We start from the raw sequence: 24512 nt of genomic DNA, 5'->3' as shown, positions 1-24512 counted from the left end.
TTCCCTCCTCCTCCAACTCCTCCCAGATGCTCCCTACCCACCCAATCCACACCCCTTCATTCTCTCTTTCTCTCTAATTAGAAAACAAACAGGCATATGTAAAAAAAAAAATGAGGTAAAACACAATACAATAAAATGAACAAACCAGAATAGAGCAAAACAAACAAATGAAAGCCAAAGAAAAGCCAAGAAGCACATACGAACACACGCACGTGCACGAGCGCGCACACACAGAAGCCCCATAGAGACACAAACATACATGCACACACACAGTCCTCCTAACACATGCACTCACATGCACAGATACCATACATACATAAAATCAAAAGCAAACTCAGGACTAGCAAGGAAGTGACCCGAGGAACAAGACTGGCCATACAGACAGGCGTGCTATCACTGTGCACGAGATAGTGGGCACCGGCAATGGGTGATGTCTGGGTGTACTTTTGAGACCCATCACAGCCCGTGGCTGGGTTGGGGGAGCCTGAGTCCCCTATTTCTTGCTGGAGTAACTGCATGACTGGCTGTGGTGTTTGAGTGTGAGATCTGGTTTGGCTAGGTTAAGTATAAGATGCCAGTGAAACACCCGAGAGGAGGAAGCCTGGGGGTCTGGAGCTCAAAGGCAAGTCTGGGTAAGCTGTGATAAACTGTAGAGTGCTGAGTACCAGCTGTCACTCACTGGTCCAGCCTGGGCTTGGAATAAATATCCTCCGACATCCTGGCCTTGGCAACCCAGGTAACAGCTTTCCTCTTCCTAAATGGAAGTGAGGTTAGAGGTAAGGGGAGATGTTAGTTAGCCTGAGGGTAGAATGACTAGATCAGACCAACCCACACCTTCCTTTCTGATCTGGACACCGCACTCTCCTGCGGTAGGTGAATACTGACCTCGGAAGACACAGGGAACCAAATCCCTGCTCTCTGTCTGTGCAGAACATCCTCAAGCAACCTGTTACCCTGGGCTCAGACACTGGGCTGGATCGATCTTCCCACAGTGGTCCAGGCCCAGGTCTGGGCAGGCAAAAGTCTGAGGGTTGTGCATGATGCCTGCTACTCGTGTGGGAGTGCACGTGTGTGTGCTGGGACTTAAGAACGCTGCAGAGGGAAGGAAGCATCGCTGCCCCTAGGAAAGGCTCCATTTCCCTTTCGACAGGAGTGTGTCCTTGTATCTGGTTTCTTTAGCTTTCTTGAGTGTGTGAAAGAGTTGAATAGAGGAAGTGTGGCAGTTCCTAGAATAGGGTGGGACCATGGCATTTGCCTCTGGTTTCCCTCGCTAGACTCTGCAGCTGTCTCTTGCAGATGAGCACAAGCTGCTGGGTGCCCAGCCAGTGCTCTAGGGGAAGATTCTAGAATAAAGGTTATTTGGGTGGCAAGAGAAACTTCAGAGAATACAAGTTGTGTTTACTTATCCCTGCCTCCCCCCTCATTGCAGAAGGACACTGAGAAACTCGGTCTGGACCACTGGTTGCTGGCCCCTTGTCCTTCCCCAAGCAAGGACTAGGGCATTGCTAGGTGAAGAAAGAAGGGCTTTGTGGGTTCAAGGCCAGTGAGGACTAAACATGAACTGGTGCCTGCCAGCCTGGTCCCCTGTTTTCAAGGTTGGAGGAGGTGATGGGGATTGTGTCCAGATCTAACTCTGGCTGGCAGCTAACCAAATGGTCACTGGGGAGGGAAGAGGGCGGGAAGGAACTCATTAAATCCCGATTTGCTGTCTGTTTGCTCCGAGGCTAATTGCTGGGAAAACCCCATGACGTTGAAGCCATCTCTTTCTCTGTTAGCACAGAGAAAAACAGAAACCAAAATAGAGGCCCATCAGGAAACGCCTCTGACAGCAGAGACAAACAGCCTCCTGGCCTGGGCTAGTCATTAGCAGGCAGCTGCTGCCAAGGGGACATGGGAGGGGGAAGGGCAGTGAGCAGCTGCACCCTGCTCCCCACCCCCTCTACTGAGCTGGGCAAAACCAAGGGCAACCATAGACCATGGGCACAGGTCAATCTAGAAGTGGGTGCCAGCCCTGCCTGACTTGAGGTAGGCACATTCTGAAGCCACCGAGGTCCAGAGAATATGAAACTGTTGCCGAGGAGACCAGAGAGATACCTGAGACAGTGGAGTTCACAAGATGTCCCGACCCCACCCCCCACCCCGCCCAAGTTTGGCTGCCTGACTCTCACCCCTATCCCAATTCATCCCCTTTCTGTCCTAGCTCCATGTTAGGATAGGGCAGAGGAAGAGCTAGCTGTGTTTCTCATGGACATCTTATAACAGTTACCACACAATTTAGCTGTGTGTATGTGTGGTGTGGTGGGGTATGTGTGTAGGGTACACATGTCCCTAAGCACATGCAGAAGTCACAGACTCTGACTTATGTCAGGTCTCATGCTCTGTCACCCACTACCTTATTCTTTTGAGACAGTCTCCTCCTGATCTTGGATCTAGGCTGGCAGCCAGCAGGCCCTAGCAGCCAGTCCTCTTACCTCTGCCTCTAACATTGCTGGGGTTATAGGTGTCTACGGCTATGCCCCAGATTGTCTGGGGTTTGAGTTCAGGATTTCCAGCTTATGTTTGTACAGCAAATGCTCTTATAAGACTTGAAGTGAGTCTTAACTACTGGGAGACCCCCCGCCAAACAGCCCCGCTTAATGGCCAACCCTCAATCAGCCCCTCATGGCAAGTGACTAGAAGGTGACTCCAAATGGCTGTTACAAGCAGTTTTTATATTTTTATGGGTACAGGTTACATCTACAAGGTTACAGTTCAAACTTATTGGCTAAGCATATTGACTTTTAAATCTATTGGCTAGCAAGCATCGGTCAGTACATTTTGAGAATTTCTACTCAAGAATGTTCCTGTGGGTGGAGAATGGAACTACCTTGACCCTAGTTGGGTGGGTGTAAAGCTGGCGAAAGCCCCTGGGGTCCTTTACTCTTAACCACTGAGCCATCTCCCAGCCCTGTGGCACTTGTCTGTTGTTTGTTTGTTTGCACTGGGGCTTGAACCCAGAGCCTTGTACATGCTGAGCTAATTGTGCCACTGAGCCGAATCTTCAGCTCATTAACCCCCTTTGCACATCTGTCTTCCCTGAAAGCTGGGACCAGATCCTCATTGTCTTCCTTAGTAGTTGAGGCCACATAGGAGATATGGACAATGGTTAAATGGGTCTCTTGGTGTGTAGAAGGCCCCACATCAGGTTTGGAGATGCCTGGACTTTTGGTCTCCGCTTCCGGAACTGGAATGTAAAGGGTTGTGTGAGCTCCTGCTCTTTCTCATAAGTTCTCTTAGCTGTCCTTACCCTGGGGGACTGGGATCTCAGCCACTCTACTGAACTCCAACCTTGGGGAGTCGCTTTAATTCCTTCTGCACTGCCTTTATCCTTCTGGGTGCCCCAAGTTCTCCTGTGCGGATGTGGACCACTCCTGGCCTTTGTTTGTCATACAGGATTTATACAGCCACCCGAATCTAGTCTAATGAGGAACCTAGACTTTAGTTCCACAGATGACTTACCATTCCTCCAGCTTCGTACTCCTTATCACATAGGAAATCTCAGGAAGGGGCTGTCTGTGCCTTCTAAAGTTTAAGGTTAGCAATGCTTCAGAGCATGGACTGGTGCTTTCTCTCATCCCTGCAGACAGTGCTAGGATCGTGTAAAGTCTGAGCAGTGGGGTGGGTGGGGTGGAACATAAGCTGCCTTTGCTCTATGAGACCTTGGGAATCCACCAGGGCAGACAACCGTGGGAACAAAGAAAGTAAATATGCTTTGGGTAAATGTCACCAAACTGCTCAGGGCACAGAGGATGCAAATATTGGGGGTGTGTATGCATATGGCTGTGGGGGTGATGCTTGTTCAGAGTCTTAGAGAAGTAGGATAAGAGAAAGGAAGGCGTCAGCAATTGAAGGGCTCAGGGTCCAGAGAAAGGAAAAGGTCACTGTAGGAGTGGCATCCTAGCAAAGTGAGAAAGCATCCGTGTGGGGCCCCAAGCATCTCCACGCGGCAGGACATCTCAGACTATCTGGGGGAGATAGGCACAGGAGGAGGCTAGCCCAAACCCATCCAGCTGTGCAAAGAGACTTCCTGGTCTCTCCTGAAAGTCTCAGAAACCTGGGGTGTGTTCCATTTTTGTCCTGCTTCCTCGGGGGTTCTCTGGGCATATGTGTGCATATACATGAATGGAGTCCCTATGTGAGTGAGTCTGAATACTGTGCACAAGTGTGTACATGAGACACATGACATATACAGTGTGTACGTACTCTATGAGTGTACACAACACGTACATACACAACCTTGAACATACTTCAATATGAAGTAAACAGGGAATCTTGTCTTCTATTCCGAAAGTCTAGCCCAGAGAGTTATGACACTGGCTACAGGTTCGAGAACATGCAGAGCTCTAAAAACACCGTTTTCAGGTCTGTAATCCCAGGAGTTGGGAGGTGAAAGATGGAGGATCAGGAGTTCAAGGCCAGCCTGGGCTACATAAAACTGTCTCAAGCGACAATAACAAAAACAAAAACAAAACAAACAAACAAAAAAATGCAATCGAACAAGACAGAACAAACTATTTCCAGGACAGGCCTGAGCATGCTTTACTTAGGATCTATGGTGAGCCTAAATGTTGGCATCAAAGGCAGCCAGCTAAGCAAACTCCATCTGCAAGTGGTAATTGTGTCAGCTGACCTATATGGTGTTAACCTGCTGTCAGTCTCAAGGAGCCTTTGGATAGGTCCAAACTTCTGAAGCTGGGGGATGATATGCTGGATGACGCTTCTGGACAGGGCAGCGGTGGGTGGCGGGTAGGTATAGCAGTGGGCTAGCCTGGGGCTCCAAGGCAGCTACTGACCTGTGCCTGGTTCCCTTTCCAGCTCTGGGAACGAGAGCCACAGAGACGGTGTACAGTGAAATCCGGAAGGTCGACCCTAGTGAGTGAGGGGCCCTTGATCCTCAGAGTGGGAGGGCCTGTGCTAGGATCACTAATGGGGCTTTGGAAGTGGGCGGAGGGTGGGGGGCAAAGCCAAGAGGGGCATCAACTCTATTTTATTTCCTTTTGGTTTTTTTGAGACAGGGTCTCTCTGTGTAGCCCTGGCTGTCCTGGAACTCACTCTGTAGACCAGTCTAGCCTCAAACTCAGAGATCTGCCTGGTCTGCCCTCTAAGTGCTGGGATTAAAGGTGTGGGACACCTCTTCCTGGCAGAGCATCACCTCTTATATTAGGGCCCGACTCTGTCCCTCCTACCACCCTTAAGAATAGAGAGGCACAAACAGTATAAGGCACTTGTCCACGATCACAGAAGCATGCCTAGGCACCCAGAGCTAGACTCCACATTCCCAATCACTGAGTTGCACTGTCTCTGGCTAGAGAGAAGGAAGTGGAAGGACAGCGCTTCCTCATATACTTCTGGACTTGCAAGGACTTGCAAATGAGACAGACCAGAAAGGGATAAGCAGATTGGGTTGATTTACATGCAGAGGAAAATCTCGGTGAGGAGTGACTCAGAAAGGAGATGGGAGAGCAGGATGTAAACGTAAACAGAAAAGGCGGGAGGGATTCTGAGCATGGTAGCACAGGCCTGTAACACCAGCACAGGGGAGTTAGGGCCAGAAAAGCAAGCTTCGGTTGCCATTGCCTATAAATAAAGTTCAAGAATAGCCCTGGAGGGAGAGAGAGGGAGAGAGAAGAAAGAATGAGAGGCTGGAGAGACTGCTCAGCAGTTAAGAACACAGGATGCTCTTGCTGAGAATGGGGTTCAGTTGCTAGCTTGTACATGGTGGCTCGAAGCCATTTTTAGCCTCAGTTTCAGGGTATCTGACACCCTCTTCTGGTCTCCAGAGGCACTAGAAATGCATATGGTACACATATCTACATTCAGACCAAGCATCCATACATATAAAGTAAAAAAAAAAAAAAAAAAACAAAAACAAAAACCTTAAATTAAAATTTGCAAAGAAAAGGAAAGAATAAGAGACACACAGATAAGAAAAATGAAACAGATCTTTAACCTTCTGAGGAAAGCAGGTGGTGGGAAGATAGCTATCCGGGGCAGGTTGTCCTCATGTTTCTCATATTCTTCACTGATCATCTGTCTTGATTCGGGTTCCTGTCATCACCAGAGCCATTAGAGGATCCAATTCTACCGACTATAGATGATAAAACCAGCATCCTTGTGTGACCTGGGTGGCCTTGGTCAAGCCATGAAACATTCCAAGACTTCCATAACTGTCTTAGTTGGGGTTTCTAATACTGGGATGAAACATTATGATGAAAAGCAACTGGGTGGGGGAGGGCTTGTTTGGCTTATATTCCCACATCATGGTTTCATCATGGAGGGAAGTCAGGACAGGACAGGAACCTGGAGACCGGAACTAATGCAGAAGCCATGGAAGAGGTCCTGCTCTGCCTCTTTTCTTAGAGGACCCAGACTACATGCCTAGGGTTGACACCACCCACAGTGGGCTGAGCACCCCATGTCAATCATTAATCAAGAAAATGCTTGCCTATAGGCGATCTGATGGGGGAAATTTCAGCCAAGCCTCCCTGGGAAATTGGGGATGGGCTAGATTCTCAAGATCTGTTAAAACTCAGACTGCCTGATCCACTCCCAGCCCTGAGTAACTGAGTCCTTCAGGTTGAAGAATTTACAATGTTGGCAGAGGCTGTCTTGGGGACTCCAGTTTAAAAGTCGATCTGTGGGTGCCGTGATTGTGGCGACATGGGTTCTGCCCTTAGGGTCTCTCGCTCCCCAGGTATCCTGGACTGGTCAGAACAGGGAGAGCTGAGAGAGAAAATCCAGAAATACACCGTGTGTGCGCAGAGGGTGATGGAAGGAAGGTGGATGTTAGCAGCTGGGGGCTGGCTGGGTGTAAGGAAGGGTCATAGGAGACACTCCCTCTCATAGCCCTTGCTATCTTCAATGGCACCCCAGAGCTGGCTGTTTGGGGAAATGGCTCATAGGGCGGAGTTTTGGCTCTGAAACCCCCTTTCCCCTGAGAGGTTCAAAGGAAGGCCACTCCTCTAGATAAAGCAGAAGGGCTTGGGCAGGCCAGCCTCTGAGGAGCAGCCCCAGGAAGGCGCCCTTGGAGAGATTTGGGGGAAGGCCACAAAGAAGCAGGAGGGAGTTTGAAGGCCATGGGAGGTGTGTGCTGTTTGCAATCTCTTCAGATTTCTCTAGCTTCCTCTTTTTGTATGGTTGTAAAATGTACATAACATTTAATGTGCCCTTAGTGAATAGTCAGGTGGTTAATGTAGTGTTCTTTCCATCCCTTTATACCATTGGGCAGCCAGAGAGCCTACCCTCCATCTCCTGGATCTCCACCCTCCCAGTCCGTTAGCCAATAACTCCATCCCCAACCCTTGGTCACCACCAATTCTGTGAATCTGACCCCACCACACCATACCCTGTCTGAACTTGGCCACGCTCAGCCTTTTCATCTGTCAAAGAAAGAGACTGAACCAATGGGGTTCTCATATATTAAGCTCTCATATAATCTCAACACTTCAAGAGTCCCAGGGTCGCACTGGCGAGACAGTCAGTCAGTGGGCCAAAGCACAGTCACCAAGCTCAACAGCCTGAGTTCAAACCCTGCAATTCACATGGTGGAAGGAGAAAAACTAAACCCCAAAAGGTGTCCTCTGACCTCCAGATGAGCATGGTTGGCGCATGCCTTTGATACCAGTGTTCCCCGGGGCAGAGGCAGAACTCTGGTTTTGAGGCCAGCCTGGAATATAAATAGACAGCCATACTTACTCAGAGAAATCCAATCTTGAAACAAAACAAAAGGATAAAAATTTGAAAAAGAATAAATAAGCCAGGCATCCTGGAGCTCACATTCAATTCCAGTGCTGGGGAGGTAGATCTCTGTGGGTTCAAGTCTCGCTGGGTCTATCAAAACCGTTTCAGACCAGTCAGAGCCATTGTAACAGAAAGTACCAGAGCAGGGCTCAGTACCTTTGGCTCTGGTCTCGTCAGACAGATGGACAGAGTGACCCTGGCACAGGAAAAGTAAAGTAGGCAGAGATCCACTACAGTGACTCTTGGGAGGGTAAGGGCTGTGATGGATCGGTGGCATCTGCAAAATACCTTCTAACTCGAACATTCAGACCCTCCCTCGGGGTCTGCCAAGTCTCTTTGCAGCCCACTAACAACACCTTCTTGCAATGAGCTCTCAGGTAAAAACCTCTTAGACCAAGGAAGGTGAATCTCTGAGTTCAAGGCCAGGCTGGTTTACAGAGGGCAGCCAGGGCTACACAGAGAAACCCTGTCTCAGAAAAATACAAACAGCAACAAATGACAAACAAAAAGAACACCTCTACACCTTTAACTTTGCCCTTTCCAGTAGCAACGTGAGCCGCCAATGCCGGCTTGTCCCCTGGCTGTTTGCGAGGGGAGTCAGGCATTCCCAGAACTAACAAAGTAGAGATAAGCAAACTGTCCCAAGTGACGCCTGCCTGTGATGCTAGTACTTGTGAGGAGGGGAGTTCGAGATCATCCTCAGGTAGATAGAAAGTTCAAGTCCAGCCCAGGCCTCCTGAGACCCTGTTAAATAAGAGACAGAGAGAGGGAGAGGAAGAGAGAGGGGGAGAGAGGAAGAGAGAGAGAGGGAGAGGAAGAGAGAGAGAGAGATCAAGAAGGGGGAGGAAGAAGGAAGAAAGAGGCCAAATCTAAAAAGGCCAAAGGAAAGAAGATAGTATCCATTGGTTATAACCAGAACAAGCTGAAAAATGGTCCTTCAGTAATCTGCATTTTGTTTGATGTTGTTAATTTAATCTTCAGTTTTCATGGAGGAGTAGGGTTGATGCTGTTGGTAATCATCCCTTATCCCCGTGATTGATTGATTGATTGATTTTGGGGATGGAAGCCAGACCTCATGTCTGCTAAGCACCCACTATGCCCCTAAGCCACATTTCTGGGTCTTTCCTCATAGCTTAGATGCAAACTTAACCTTTCCGGGTTCTAAAAGTTATTTTCCCCTTTCATTAAAAAATACTAGCTAGCCTGTAGTACACACACCTTTAATCCCAGCACTTGGGAGGCAGAGGCAGTTCGATCTCTGTGAGTCTGAGCACAGAGCAAGTTCCAGGATAACCAGGGCTATACGAAGAAACTCTGTCTTGAAAAACAAAACCAAAAGACACCTTCATACATGTAACGTGTTGAGGTCTGGTACCACAAAGGCTGGGAGATTGAGTCAGATATCCTGGGATTGGGATTGCAGGTGGTTGTGAGTGGTCACAAGGACGCTGAGACCCGAACCTGGGTCTTCTGCAAGGGCAGTCAGTGCTCCTAACCACTGAGCCACCTCTCCAGGCCATTATGTTAGGATTCACAAGCCTCAGTCAGTGGCTCTAGTTTGGGTTTATGAATGAATTGCATTACCAGAAAAGGAAAAAATTAGGTGTCTCTGTGTCTCTTAGTGCACAGTGGTGAACTGTAAGAGAAAGTAAACCAGGCTGAGGCTGGAGACATTTCTTCTGCCTGTCACTTAAGTAGAACAAGTTTACTCTGGACTCCATGCAGGATAATCTGTGATACACCTGAACTGTAGGAGGTTTCATTTTATGGTGGTGGCCTGCAGAGCTGGAGAGGTGGCCCCCGGGACCCCAGGCATGCCAGTTAGATGCCCGCCCACCGAGTCAGCATGAGTTTATGGTTACTACAACTTGATGTACAGAGGGCAGTCCTGATGAGTCTGGTGTGTAGAAGTCAGGGATGCTGGCAAACCTCTCATAGTACCGTCAGTCTCTCCCAAGAACTCCAAGCCTAAAATGTCAGCAGGGCCAACACAGAGAAGCCCTGGCTTAGAGGACATCATCTTCTGTGCCTGTCCACCAGAAGAGCCCCCTCAGAGCTTCCTCTATGTCCACCCTAGGAACCAACCAGGACACCTGGTGCCACCTACACCCCTGGCCTGGAAAAGAAACCAAGTCTTGCTCTCAGCCCCAGCTCTGAGTCAGAGGGATACCCCTACTCCCCACCCAAGTTTCAGCCATTCAGCCTCTCCCCTGCTTTCTCTTCATGTGGAATTCAGACTTCCAGGATCTTTCCCTTCCGCCTTCTGTTCCTGTCTCTCCCCACCCCACCTCCACCCCATCCCCTTTTATTCTTTTTCTCTAAGATAGTTCAACTAGCAATCCTCCTGTGGCAACCTCCCCAATGGTGGGATTACAGTTGTGTGCCACCGGACCCAGCCCAGGATGTTTGCATCAGGGGAGCAACAATCCCTAACTATCCTGTTCCTGGCGTCTCCATACCAGGAATGAGTGACTAGTCTAAGAATAGCCATGACAGGAGATGTCATTAAGAAAGAACCCAGTCTGGGCCCCATGGCACTTGAGAGGCTGAGGCAGGAAGATTGCTGTACATTTGAGGCCAGACTGGGCCAGGGTTAGACCCTGTATCAATTTAAATCAAGGAGGAGGGGAGGCCTCTCATCAGGAAGCCACCATGTCTAAGGGTGGACCACTCTCTGGTCACTGAGCCCTGGACTTCTTCTTGGCCTTTTCCCACTCCTAGAACTCTGAGCAATAAATTTCTGTTGTTTCTATATTTTAAAAAAGGAAAAAATAGGACGTGGGGGAGGGATGTGCCTGGCCAAGTCCCCTCTGAAGGGAGAGAAGAACTCTTGAAAATTGGTTCCCACCCATCCTGTATGGCCCAAAGCCAGCGGGGCCAACAGGTACTGCCAGGGTGGCATTTCCTGCCTGAACATGAAAATATGGAGGAGGAAAAAAAGTAGCATATCCCATGCCCCACTGTGTAACCTTACCCGCCAAAGAAACAGTCTCGATTGCAGAGTTTTAACTTTCCCTGTTTCGTTTCTGGTTCCGGAGAACATGGGCTGAAGCCAGAGCATGGGGCTCTTCTCCCCCAGAGGTGCTATCATGGCCTCCCTCAGTGTGTGGAAGCTAACAGTAACTTCTCCGTGCCTGGGCTGATTTTCGGGAGGCCAAGCACCTTTGTCCCAGCTAGAATAGAAGAGGGGCCCCTTAGGGACAGAGGTTCCTGTTCCTTCTAACTAGGAACAATGGAATAGGTGACAGGGTTTGAAGGGGAGGTAGACTTGGGGAAAGTAGGTTTTTGCTTGTTGTTTTGTGACCAGAGCCTGGAACTTCTGGTAATCCCCCTGCCTTGCAGCTTGAGTGCCAGATTGAGCCATTATACAAGGCTCAGCTTTTTCTTTCTTAGAATTATTTGGTTTTGCCTTCTGTCCTAGGGTTTTACGGCTGTGAACAGATGCCGTGACCATGGCAAGTCTTAGGACAGCATTTAATTGGGGCTGGCTTACAGGTTCAGAGGTTCAGTCCAGTATTATCAAGGCAGGGACATGGCAGCATCCAGGCAGGCATGGTGCAGGAGGAGCTGAGAGTTCTACATCTTCATCTGAAGGCTGTTGGTGGAAGGCTGACTTCCAGGCAACTAGGGTGAGGGTCTTAAAGCCCATACCCACAGTGACACACCTACTCCAACAAGGCCACACCTAATAGTGCCACTCCATGGACCAAGCATATAGAAACCAACACACCTTCTATCTTTCTTCTCCTCCTTTCCCACCTCTTCTTCCTCTGTCAGTCTCTTCTCTCTCTCTCTCTCTCTCTCTCTCTCTCTCTCTCTCTCTCTCTCTCTCTCTGAGGATGACCTTGAACTTCTAATCTTCCAGCCTCCTTCCTAACCCCAGGCTTTACCAGCCTGTGCTGCCACACCAATTTATATGATACTGGGGGTCAACCCCCCATTCATTCCAGGCAAGCATTTTACCAACCCCTAGTCCCCCCAACCCTCACCCCTGCCCTGCCCCCAGCACCACATGGGAACCTTTCTCCCAGAGAACAGATGAGGTACCCATTGCTGCTGTTTCCACAAGACCATGTACTCAGTGTGCTGTCTGGAGAATCAGCTCCAACAGAGTCTCTGAGATAGATTTGCAGGAGGCTGGTCCTATGCAAAGAGGCAAATCATATCCCAGCCTTCCATCTGGTGGTGAAGCATGTCTCCCATTCATGCAGGCAGTGATGTGATCCTTCCATGCAGAGTTTCCTGCTCTCTGCTCTCTCACTCTCTCTACTTCTGGGCTTTTGGCAGAGGCCGTGGGCACAACGGTGGCCTGGAAGGGTAGCCAGGCGCAGTGTGCATCTGATAAAAGGATGAGTCAAAATGAGCCTCATCTGGGAAAGGGAAATTGCTGGCCCTGCCCTTAGGCAGTTTGGCCATGGATGCCAAAAGCCTGAGCTATCCTCATTCCTCCTCCTCTTCTTCCTACTCTTCTTCTTCCTCTTCCTCCTCCTCCTCTTCCAGCCTTACTCCCAGGAATGGGCAGACAGTGTAAAATCAACTATGGGAATAGGTTTGCTGCTAAAGATATTGGTGACATTATCTATTTAAGACAGCAAAAACTTGGAAAGAACCTCTTTTAAGTTTAGTTCGTGTATATGCATGTTCTGACTGTATGTTTGCATGTCTGTGTAGCATGTGTGTGACTGGTGCCTGAGGAGGCTGGAAGAAGGTGTCACGTGCCTTAAGACTAAGATTATAGACAGTTGTGAACCACTATGTAGGTACTGGAAATCGAACCCAGGTCCTCCAGAAGGGTAGCCAGTATAGCCACTGAGCCATCTCTCCAGCCCTAGAACCTAACTTTTTAAAGTTAGGAACTGGATAAGCAATCATCTGTGTAGCCACTTAACTTGATGGTGTAGCTTCTTGGACAGTTAGGTTTGAGGAGGGTCTTGGACGGTCTTATAAAGCCACAGTGCATAAAAGAATAGGGTAAAACATCGCCCTAACTTCCCTGACCCTCCCCAATAGTCCACTTGAAACACTGCTGAGGGAAGAGTGGGGGTGGGGAGGAGCAAAAGTGGGTGGGGGGTGGGATCAGAGATCACTTTTATTTGCAACTTTCTAATTTCCTGTTATTTTCTATTTCTCTCTACTAATTAAAAATCTTTAAAATTTGGGATGAGAAGCCTGGCATGGCGCTACACTTCTTTAATCCCAGCACTCTGGAGTCAGAGGCAGGTGGATTTCTGTAAGTCTGAGGATACCTTGGATAGTCCTGAACAGATAGTTCAAAGATACCCAGGGCTACATAGTGACTTCCTGTCTTAAAAACAAAAACAAAACAAAAAGCCAAAGTGGGCCTCTGGTTGGTAGAATGCTTGCCTAGCATGCATCAGACCCTGGATTTCATCCTTAGCACCCCATGCACTGTGTGTGGTGGTTCATGCCTATAATTGAAAGACGAAAGGCTCAGAAACTCAAGGTTATCCTGGACTACGTAGGGAGTTAAAAGGCCAGCCTGGGCTACATGAAACCCTGCTTTGAAAAAGCAAAGCAGGCATACACAAAATAGCCAGATGAGATCCCAGGGATTCTACACACCTATCTCATGACCTAGAAGATCCCAGAAGCTTGCCTAGAGACAAAAAGGCATCAGCAGATGGCCTGGGACCCCTTATGCACTAGTGTCATCTCTACCCCCACCGTGTACCTCCTGGAGAAACTCCAGCAGCAGATCCAGCTGGAAGCTGCCCTAGGTCCTGTGCGTTCACTACTGTGCCCTGTTTGTTTTGCAGATTTCATGGAAAATAGGTACTCTGTAAGTGAGCACTTCATACACACTATGTTAAAAATGCTCCATGGGGCTTAGTGGTGGCTCACATGTGAATTACCACACTGAGGGTTGTGGGGAAAGTTTGAGGCCTTCCTAGGCTACAGAATTACTTTTCAGGACTGCAGTATGTGACTGGGTTTTGTTGCTGTTGCTTTACAAATGTGTTCTTTTTTTTTTTAAAAGATTTATTTATTATATATAAATACACGGTCACTGTCTTTAGACAAACCAGAAGAGGGCATCAAATCTCATTATAGACAGCTATGAGCCACTGTGTGGTTGCTGGGATTTGAACTCAGGACCTCTGGAAGAGCAGTCAGTGAGTGCTCTTAACTACTGAGTCATCTCTCCAGCCCTACAAATGTGTTCTTATAGGGTAACTAACTATTTCCCAATTTGTCCCAGGTCTGCTTCCCTCTAATTCTCCCCAGCACCTTGTTCTAACCTGGCCCGTCAAGACCAGGAACCCTGGCCTCCTCTAGCAATCTAAGCCAGTTCCAGTACTGATTCTCTCTCTCCCTGTTTCTACGTTACAGCTCAGCCTGTATAGGCAGAGAACCCCTGGAAACCCTCCTGTGATGTTGGAAACCTTTCTGCTCTTAGTATGAGAGAGTCTCAGGCATGAGTGAGACACGCTCGAAAGAGGGGCTTGAGTTCAAGGCTGGTTTGGGCTACATACTAAGTCCCTGATGAGAGAGGGAAGAGAAGAAAAAGGAGGAAGATAAGAGAGATGAAGAGAGGAGGGGCAGGGAGATACGGCAGTTGGTAACATGCTTACGTCAGGATCTGAGTTTAATCTTAGAACCCAAAGTGAAAAGTTCAATTGCAGTGGCACACAAGTGTATAATCCCAGTGCTAGGGAGGTGAGCTTGAGGCCAACGAGAGACCCTGTTGAAAGAAGGGAAGAAAAAAAGAAAAGGAAAGGAAAGGAAAAACGAACAGTTCTTAAGGAAAAGTCGTCTGAGGTTGATGTCCAGCCTCTATACGGGCATGTGCATACACACACACACAGAGAGAGAGAGAAGAGAGAGAGAGAGAGAGAGAGAGAGAGAGAGAGAGAGAGAGAGAGAGAGAGAGAGAGAGAGAGAGGAGCACACAATAAAGGCGGGAGGGAGAGAAGGAGGGAAGGACAGGGATTAAAGTTCAACCCATGCATAACCCACAGCCTTCTGGTTCCCAGCCTGTCTGTGGGCACCCAGCAGCACAGGGGTTAACAGTGCAACTATTATCCTCAAAACTGAGGAACTGGCCTCTAAAATGGTCTTTTGGGTCTGGGAGAAACTTCCAGCAAGAATTCTGTAGTCTTCAGTGGGCCCCTGGCTTCCTTTGTTTTGCCGGGCCTGAATTCTTGTTAAACAGAGCTCATTATGCCGTGGACAGACAGGAAGACGCTGACATTCTCTGTAAGGAGGAAGGCTCTCCGTGTAAGGGGAGGGGGAATGAAATGAACAGCTGTACCCACCCAGGCTTCTGAGAGCTCTGTTATATCGGAAAAGGTACTGGCTTGGTAAAACAGCTCATCCAGAATCCCCCAGAAGCAGAAACAGAGGCCAAGTCTGCAAAAGCTCTGGCCTGTGCCATCACTGTTAAGAAGTGACATGTGACATGAGGGCTGGAGGGATGGCTCAGGGCTTAAGAACACCAAACGCACTGACTGCTCTCCCAGACATCCTGAGTTCAATTCCCATCACCCATATGGTGGCTCACAACCATCTGTAATGGGATCCAACCTTTTCTGGTGTGTCTGAAGACAGCAACAGTGTTACTCATGTACATAAAATAAATAAATATTAAAAAAGGGGGGGAGGGGATGAGCCAGGTGCACAGAGCAGAGGCAGAGGCAGTAGAATCTCTGTGAGTTCAAGGCCAGTGTCTGGTCTACAGTGTTTTTAACCCGGAGTTCCAGGACAGTCAGGGCTCTGTTACAAAGAGAAGCCTGTCTCAAAAGGAAAAAAGAAGTGACTGTTGGGCAAGAGTTGAGAACAATGACAACCTTGCACCATAGGCAGAGTGAGACCCAGATAAAAACCAGTTCTCTGGTTGTTCCCATGGCTGCCTGTATCTGTGACCACCCGGGGCAGGGCTGCAGGCCAGCATTCGGAACTTTGCCGAACCAACCTAGTTACTTTGTCTTCCACCCAAAGGAGCTCTCTGGACAAAGGCTCTGAACTCTAGGCCAGTGGAAGAATGGCCTTCCCTCAGCCCCCAAAGTCTACTCTGCTCCCAGGGTGCTCCTAGTACTTGGGCTAGCCCTACCCCCAAAATAATAAAGCCATTTGGCCGGAACTCAGGGGTTCCCAGCCGTTGAGAAATGGATTTTGAATCTTGAAGCAAATAGCTTTTGTTTATGAAAGAAGCAGGCAGAGCTTCCCTAATAACCAGCCATGTGGGTCAGAAGAAAATGCAGTTGCCCAGCAGGGAAATGGGAGGGGCTTCCTTCCTGAAATCAAACCTGGCAATCATTCCGCTCTTGTTTAATGGCCGTTGCTTCTGAAAACATATCGGAGGAAATATCTGAACAATGAGACAGCCACTTAGCCTGCTACTAACTTGGTATTGTTTGACTTGCTTCAATGGCACACGCTGACTTCATTTTTCCTCTTGCCATTTTTGCCTTGTTTATAACTTGTGTTTGTGGCCCACGCAGACAGATAACGTGGAAGAGAACACCCTGTACTTAAAAAAAAAAAAAAGAGCTCAAATCTGGGCCTGTGGAGGTCTCCAGATTGTAGAAAGAACTCCTGACTCTTATGGGTTGGACACCAGACATTGTCAGTTAAGGGTCCCTTCCCTTCTCCCCAGGACTGGCAGGGAGATGAGTTGTGATAGAAACTGCTCAGGAGTGTGGCTGAGGCTGCTGAAGAATGGGGGGTTTCAGCTCTACAGTCTTCTTGTGGGTGACTTCCTCAAACCTAAGCACCCCTGCCCATAAAGTAGAGATGGTGGTGGTGATGGTGATGATAGTAATGATGAAAATGAAGTAACATTGTAAGACTCAAAGTGAGTCTTAACTTCCTGGAGACCCCCCAAGTGAGATAAGAGAACGGAGTGCGATGCAAACACAAGAGGTTTATTTTCTGGCGCATCAGGGTCTACCTTCAATCAGCCCCTCTTAGCGAGTGGAAAGCAACCCCGAACAGTTATAACGAGCAGTTTTTATACTTTTTAGGGGTTCAGGTTACATCAGCAAGGTTACAGTTTAAACTTATTGGCTAAGTAATATTGACCTTTGAATCTATATTGGCTAGCAAGCATATGACATTCATTCAAACAATATCTGGTACCAGAAGGTGAGGTGACAGTCAGTACACTCTGCTGTTTTTCAAGAATGTTCTTGCTCCCCCCAAGAACTGTGGGTGGAGAATAAAACTTGGCCTAGCCTTGACCTGAGGTGGGAAGTTGATACTTGGTCTAGTCTTTGACCTGAGGCAGTGGGTAGAAGGCTGGTGAAAGCCCCTAGGGTCCTTCAACATCTGCCTACTGGGATTTTCTGAAGGGTTAAATGAGACTACAAACTCAAGCCATCAAAGCCTAGGATTCAACCAACGCCAAAGCTTGACACAGGCATAGGAGAACCATATTTAAAATTATCCTTACAGTTGCTTAGTCTGTATGTAAGTTTCTGTCTTCTCATCAGTAATCATTTTTTTAAAAAAGTGTGTGTGTGTGTGTGTGTGTGTGTGTGTGTGTGTGTGTGTGCAGATGATTCAGTCAGGATAATGTTGGAGAATTCATCTCCTCCTGTGGATTTCAGGCTTAGAACTCAAGTATGTGTTCAGGTTTGTGCACCAAGCACTTTTACCTGCTGAGTCATCTTTCTCAGCTCCATTTCCACATCTGCAAACTGGGTGACTTCTCACCCAGATACTGCAGGGATTAAGAGCACACTCAGCCTGGCTCTGATAGACTGGAAATGCTCACACTGAGTACTCTCTAGAAGTAGAAGTCAGGGACCCGGGCAAGGAAGGGCCTTTGGGGTTACTCGGCCCCCACAAGCTGAGCAGAGGCAGGGTGGTTCCAGAGCTGACAATTGGTTTCTGACTTAAGCGTAGCAGGGCCAGTCTACCCTGAGAGTGTGTTCACCTTCGCTGACGGACTAGCCCTTCCTGTCTGTAAACTTGGTCCTGTAATGTTATCCAAAGTGCTGTTGGCCTTAAGAGAGGGAGAGAGAACAGAGGCATCTGGCAGAGACTTGGTCTGGGGCCCGCAGAAAGGCGAGACACGGGGATCACGTCTCCCTTCTCTGGGAGGACGGAGGAAATGACAGGCAGCAGCTGCCAGTGCTGGCAAGCGTCCAGGGCTCTGGCCTCACACAGCTTTCTTGGCCCTTTTGTGCAGTTCCATCCTAGCCAGGGAGGAGCCAGACTCTTGGTCTTCCAGTTGGGCCTCTCGGGTCTGCATCCTGTGCTGAAAGCCCCAGACCCAGCAAAACAACATAGAGACTGTCCCTTTTTGTCCCCTCCAGGAAGCCAGGCTCCCTAAGGTGCCAGGCAACCTTTACATCTTCTTTTGCTCCCACCTCTGTGAGTTCTACTTACAGCAAAGTGTCCTCTGTCCACAGAGGGTTCAGAACAGCGGGCCTTGGTGTTCCCTACTCTTTGGGGCTTTCCCTTCGCAAGGCTCTCTGCCCTGGCATCTCCCAGCATGCCCAGCCCTTTTGCCTTGCAAATTTCTTTCTACTTTACAAAATCTTCAAAGTTGGTTCAGACCACTTCTGAGTACCCTGGTCAGAACCGGGTCCCTCATTGCCTCCAAACTACTTCTTGAAATGTTTATCTGTAATTGATAAAGATTGGGGAGGAGAGTCATCGGGTAGATCACACGCGCCTGGCAAGTGATCCACAATCCATATAAAAGCCAGGCATCAGTAACCCCAGCATTCCTTGGCAGAGATGGGACGTGGGGGAACCTTAGAAGCTCTTGGGCCAGCTAGTAACAGTGAACCATAAAAGAGACCTTGTCTCAGACAGAGTAGAAGGTAGAAATACTTGAGGCTGTCCTCTGACTTCCATATGAACCTTGTAGCACACACATGTCCATATTCACACAACGGAATACACACACACACACACACACACACACACACACACAAGCAAATTCATTGGTGGGCTATGAAATCCTTGAGGCAGAATCTGTCCTGCTGAGAACAGAGACCAGCGCTAGGTCAGATAAGGGTCCAGAAACCAGTTTGGGTAGGTGACTCAAACTACCATTTGGAGCTGTGTTTTGTGCTATTTCGAGACAGGTTAGCCTGGGGCTGTCGGTACAGCCGAGGATCATCTTCAACTCTTGTGGTCCTGAGTGCTGGGTTGTGAACATTTGTCTCCATGCCTGGCTTTTTTTTTTTTTTTTCTCCCTTATTTTTTTAATTAGAGTAAAACATACTGAACCTAAAATTAACCACTCTATTATTGTAAAGTTCAAGAGCTGGATGTAGCTCAGTGATGGAACAGTGTCTTACTGTGTGAGGTCCATCCCTAGCACTCCAAAAGAAATCTTCAGTTGCTTGAAGCATGTTCATATTGTGACTGTCACCATGATGCACTCCAGAATTTTTTTTTCCCTTAAACTCTTATTCCGTGGTTGTTTGCACATGCACACAGGCATTCAAAAGTCAGAGGACACCTTCTGGTTCTTCCCTTCAACCCTCTGGATCTTGGGATTGAACTCAGTTTATCAGGTTGGGCAGCCAGCACCTTTCCACTGAGTCATTTCAACAGTGCTTTTTTGCTTATAAAGGATTTGTGTGCGCACACGATTGTGTTGAGGGCAGCGAGGCAAAGAGGGTGCTAGCTGTTGCTTATGACTACCCTTGAGGCAGGCTCTCTCCCCGACCCTGAGGTACATATATTCTCCCCTAGGCTGGAAACCAGAAAGTCTGTGTTCCTCTCACAGCTGGAATTCCAGGCGATATAGACCAGGTTGGCCTTAAACTCACAAAGATCTGCCTCTGCAGACTGAATGCTGGGACTAGAGATGTGCAGCACCAACACCCAGCCAAGTTTTTATGCTGACCTAAGGACCTAAGATGACTCACATCTACAATCCCAGCTCTGAGGAGGCTAAGACCAGAGGATCACTCCCAGGCTGGCCCAGGCTACAGAGTGAGTTCCTGGTTCGAACAAACAAACAAATAAACACAGAACAAAGGCAGACCAGACAGAGTGTCTGTTAGCCACAGGTCCTGAGGGAGTTAGGTGGAAGATCTCACCGACCTGGTGGTCCCATTCTATCCCTCTACAGCCCCTATGGGACACCACACTGGGTGCACGTGGGTACCTGATGCGGTGGCCTAACACACTATGCACAGTGGCAGAATAGGGGTGGAGACAGCAGCCTCCACGGAGCAGTCGTGAGAGAAAGGAAGACGGGTTGGGAACAACAGCTGCCCTAGAAGATGGAATCCCAAAGGCACAGCTTCCCTGCTTTTGTTCGTTTGAGTCAAGGTCCTCCATATCCGGGCTAACCTAAAACTTGACTTTGAACATGTGATCCTCCTGCCTCTACCTCCTGAGTCCTGTGATTACAGACATGGACCATGTGTGGTGCTGGTGATGCAGCCTAGGCCTCTTGCATGCTAGGCAAGCGTTACAGCCAAGGACCCACATCCCCGGCCCCTTTGGAGTTCTCACGTGGAGTTCGCACCGGTTCAGTTTATACCTCTCTTCCTCCGGGGTGATCTCTAGTCCTGAGGGTGTGACCTAACCCTTGTCCTCTGTCCTACAGAGAACGGAAGGCTCCCTTGATGGAACTTAAGACAGCCAGGGCAGGTGCACGTACCTGGAAGGCCGTCCGTGTCCCGAGAAGAGCAGCCGGTTCCCGTTATCGCAAGAGTCCTGTGCACTTATTTATGAGCCAGCCCTGTCCCCACCGGGAGTGGCACTCCTTCAGGCTAAGCCATCCGATTTGAAATTTCTCTCGTCTTGCTAATGTTGGGTATACAGAGAATCAGAGGCGCTGTTTAATGGCCAGCCTGACCTGTCTTTTAAGCTGAGCATCTTTGTGTTTTGGGAGGTGAAAGGAAGCCCCAGAATTCCCTGGAGTATTTTGAGGCTCAAACGTTGTGTCTCGGACAGACAGAGCGCTTCTTAGTGTCTGTGCGGAAGCCACTTTCTGCTCTGTCAGCCATTACTGAGTTAGTTTTGTTTTGTTTCGTTTTGTTTCTGTTCTTTTTCTTTCTGGGCTGACCTTGATCTTTGCAGGTGTGCATTGCTGCTCAGGTTCGCCTGGTCCCCCCTGTGTGGCCTGCCCTCTAAGGGGGACCAGCTGATTGGGAGCAATGCCCATGGAATGGCCACTTGAAGACAGCAATGGCAAAACTAGAGACTGAACTGCTTCCTGGATCTTTCTTTTCCGCTCCATGATGAAGGCCAAAGAAGAGAGATGTTTGGCCACAGCAGCTGTTTTGTTTTTTGTTTTTTATAGTAAAAGTAAATGTGTACTTTTCTCACTGATTTTTTTTTTATTTATTCCCTGCTAAAGAAATAGTGTCTGGAGGTCTGAGCTGTCTCCGAGGGTGGCTTGAGCAGGTGGGCAGGAGCCGTCTCCATTTTATTATGGAATATCATACCCATCCCTCGTGGCCATCCCTGTTTGCCCCAGCCACCAAACTACAGGGCCCTGAGGGGAGTTGTATTAAATAAAATTGATTTTTACTCTTCAGTTATGTGTGAGATGTCATCTACTGGGACAGGCCACAGGCCAATAAGATAAATGCAGCCCTAGGGACTCTCACTGAGTCCAGTATCACAGAGAATCAGGCTGTTCTTTCTTGTCTCTTGAAGCCTCACATGGACCAACAGCGGGGGTAGCGAGATCCTTTGTGCTGTGCTGGGGTCCCTGGCTGGGGATGTGGCTCAGTTGATAGAATGCTTATCGGACATGCACTGGCTCAGGAGGAAAGAAGGCAGCAGTGAGGGTCTTTTTCCAAGGAACCCAATCAATACTCAGAAAAGTAATCAACTAAGGATCAAATATTCTCAGAAAACAACTTTACAGATTTTTTTGGACCTACTGAGTTTCATGCCCAAAACAAACAAACAAAAATGGTGTGAGGGTTTCATGCCTGTGGAGAGTTATCTTGAGGTTGTCTTTTTTCTTTTTTTAAAGATTTATTTATTTTATGTATATGAGTACACTGTAGCTGCCTTCAGACACACCAGAAGAGGGCATCAGATCTCATTACAGATGGTTGTGAGATGGTCATGAGCCACCATGTGGTTGCTGGGATTTGAACTCAGGACCTCTGGGAGAACAGTCAGTGCTCTAACCACTGAGCATACAATAAGCAGATCGTATGATATGGGAGAAGATGGCGAGGGTTGTGGAGGAAAGACTTGATCTGGGAAGTGGAGAAAAAGGGGTCTGAGGGGGGAACTATGGAGTATTTTTCATTTGGTAGCGAGTTCAGGGAACCTCCTTAAGCTGTGATTTGAAGTTGGGAGAAGTGGAAGTTGCCTATAATCCCAGCACCCGGAAGGCTGAAGCAGGCAACAATGTGAGTGGAAAGGCAGGGGGGAGTCTGGGACTGGAGGGACTGGTCAGCTGAGGGCTCAGTACTACTGCTCTCACAGAGGACCCAGATAATGACAAAGGTCCCACGGTACAGGGAAAAGGAGGCTGAAGGGACGGAGCGAGCAGGAGAGCAATAGGTGAACCACCTTCATTATTGAACCAGACCAACAAGGTTGCCTCACGGAGCTGAAACAGATCCATTTCTTCAAATGCCTCCTCCAAACTCCTGTCACTCAAAGGGTGGGTTAGAAATGACGAATCTCGGGGCACACCATGAGTCTACCAAACCCAAACCCAGGTGACTCACTAGAAGCCACTTTAGTCTTTCAAACTTTACCTGATCCCCACAGACTTCAAACAGCTCTTTTCCAAGGGGCTTTAAAGCTCATGGGCAGCAGAGATCGCCACCTGGTGGTCGAATGTGTTAATAACATGTATTACCTTCCTAGGTCCTAATCCTTAAGAATTGGAAGAACAGATTTAAAGTAATTAACGTTTTAGCACAACTGTTTTGGAATTTTTTTAAAAAGTGATTTTAAAAAAAGTATCTCATGTAGCCTAGGCTTACCTTGAATTCTACATATATCTGAGGATGACACCTCCCTCCACCTTTTAAGCCCCGTAATGGTTACTCTCCTTTCTCAACCGGCTGGATTTAGAATTGCTTTGGCAATTATGACATTTCCCTAAAGGTTTATCAGAGGAAGATGTGCCTTTGCTCCATAGATTGTGGTTCCGGACTGAATAAAAGAGACCTAAGGGTTCTAGATGGTTCAGCAGGTAGAAGCACTTACTACCAAGGCTGACGACCTCAGTTTGGTCCCTGGAACTCACAGTCTGGAAAGAGAAGCCACTCCCTCCCAATTTCCTTCTGACTTCCACATGTTTGCCCCCTCTCCACTCACAAGATAAATAAAAAAATGCAGTGGATTGAAAGGAAAGAGAAACAGTCAACTGAGTACCCGCGGCACTTAACTCCTACTGAGTCTTGACTTCAGGCAGGACAGGACTAGTTTGCTCCAGCCACTATACCTTCCCTGGTGTGAGAGCCGATACCCTCAAGCTGTGAACCTAAGCAACCCCACCCACGAGGGGCATTTGTCGGGGGTCCTATCACAGCAATGTGACAGATTGATAGGCTGAGGAAGTGTTCTATGTCAAAAGAAACTAAAGGGTGTTGGCCCTTAGAATTTCAGCTGGGGGATCTGGGACAGGGGGATGATGAGTTTGAGGTTGGCCTGGGTTACCAGTACGTAAATAAATAGATAGATAAACGAATAAACAGATTCATGACTAAAACTGTTGAGACTACATGTATATCTGCAGCACGAAACCCTGAATTGGGTCCCAGACTTAAAAATAAAAATGTGGGTAAGAAGGCAACTCTGGCAAATGTACTAGCTGACAGACTTGAGGAATCAGAGGCCTGGGTTCAGTTCCCAGGACCCATGTGATAAAAGCTGTCCTCAGACACTGACACAAATAGAGACCTAGCATCTTTGGATGCTCTTAAAGAAAGAGAGCTGAAGACAGTCATGGTGGTACACATCTGCAATCCCGGCACATGGGAGGCAGAAGAATTGATTCCAAGATCAATACTTGATATTAGGGGAGACAAAGTCAAAAGAAGGAGAGGAGGACAAGGAGGAAGAGAAGGAAGAAGAAGAAGAAGAAGAAGAAGAAGAAGAAGAAGAAGAAGAAGAAGAAGAAGAAGAAGAAGAAGAAGAAGAGAGGAGGGAAGGAAGGAAGCTAGGTTTGGTGGCACAGGCCTTTAATCCCAGCTACTCATGAGGTTTAGGTATGAAGACCTTGAGTTCAAGGACAACCTGGACCATTTAGTGAGTTTCTTCCTCAGAATAAAGAGAAGGCTGAGTCGGAGTGGTGCACCTTTAATTCCAGCACTCTGGAGACAAAGGCAGGTGAATCTCTGAGTTCCAGGCCAGCCTGGTCTACAGAGTGAGGGCTACACAGAGAAACCCTGTCTTGAAAAACTAAGAGAGAGAGGGGGAAGAGGAGCCTAGCATATGGGAAGGCCTGTGTAACTGTATCTTTTATCTGTATTGTCTCAGAGGCTCACTGCCTCCCTCTGCTAACCCTGGAAGCTTCTGGCCTCCCTACAATCTAATCTAGTCCTAGACTGTTTTCAGCCTCTGAGACTTACTGAGACTTACCCCTTCTTGTTCTGATATCTGGTTGGCTGGTTCAACTCAGCTCAACTCAGTTCTAGCTCAAACTCTTTCGACTCTTCCAGATGCCTTTAGGTGTTTCTTCACCGCTCCCTCTCACATGCAAGTATATATAAAGAAATGGAGCTCCCTGAAGTTTGGACTTTTTAATTTCTCTTATTCTTGTGGAGGCCGCTCCTGTTAACATAACTGAAGCCATTATGTACTTTGTCTCCATT

General features: G+C 48.2%; 1 protein-coding gene across 2 annotated transcripts in view; it reads left to right on the top strand.

Moving 5' to 3' along the window:
* PECAM1 (platelet and endothelial cell adhesion molecule 1) overlaps positions 1–21256 on the top strand; it is a 55083-nt gene extending 33827 nt beyond the window's left edge. The window contains exons 14-15 of one of the 2 annotated variants that reach the window (XM_080923601.1): positions 4855–4911; positions 20321–21256. In XM_080923601.1, the coding sequence (XP_080779727.1) occupies positions 4855–4911; positions 20321–20340 (77 nt within the window). In that variant the 3' untranslated portion in view covers positions 20341–21256. The remainder of the gene's footprint in view (positions 1–4854; positions 4912–20320) is intronic. The other variant, XM_080923602.1, reaches the window with a different exon arrangement.
* The last annotated feature ends 3256 nt before the right edge of the window (positions 21257–24512 follow it).

The sequence above is a fragment of the Micromys minutus genome (assembly GCF_963924665.1).
Source record: "Micromys minutus genome assembly, chromosome: 10".
Taxonomy (NCBI): domain Eukaryota; kingdom Metazoa; phylum Chordata; class Mammalia; order Rodentia; family Muridae; genus Micromys; species Micromys minutus.
Note: the sequence above shows the minus strand (reverse complement) of the source record. Positions and strands in the feature narration are given on the sequence as shown.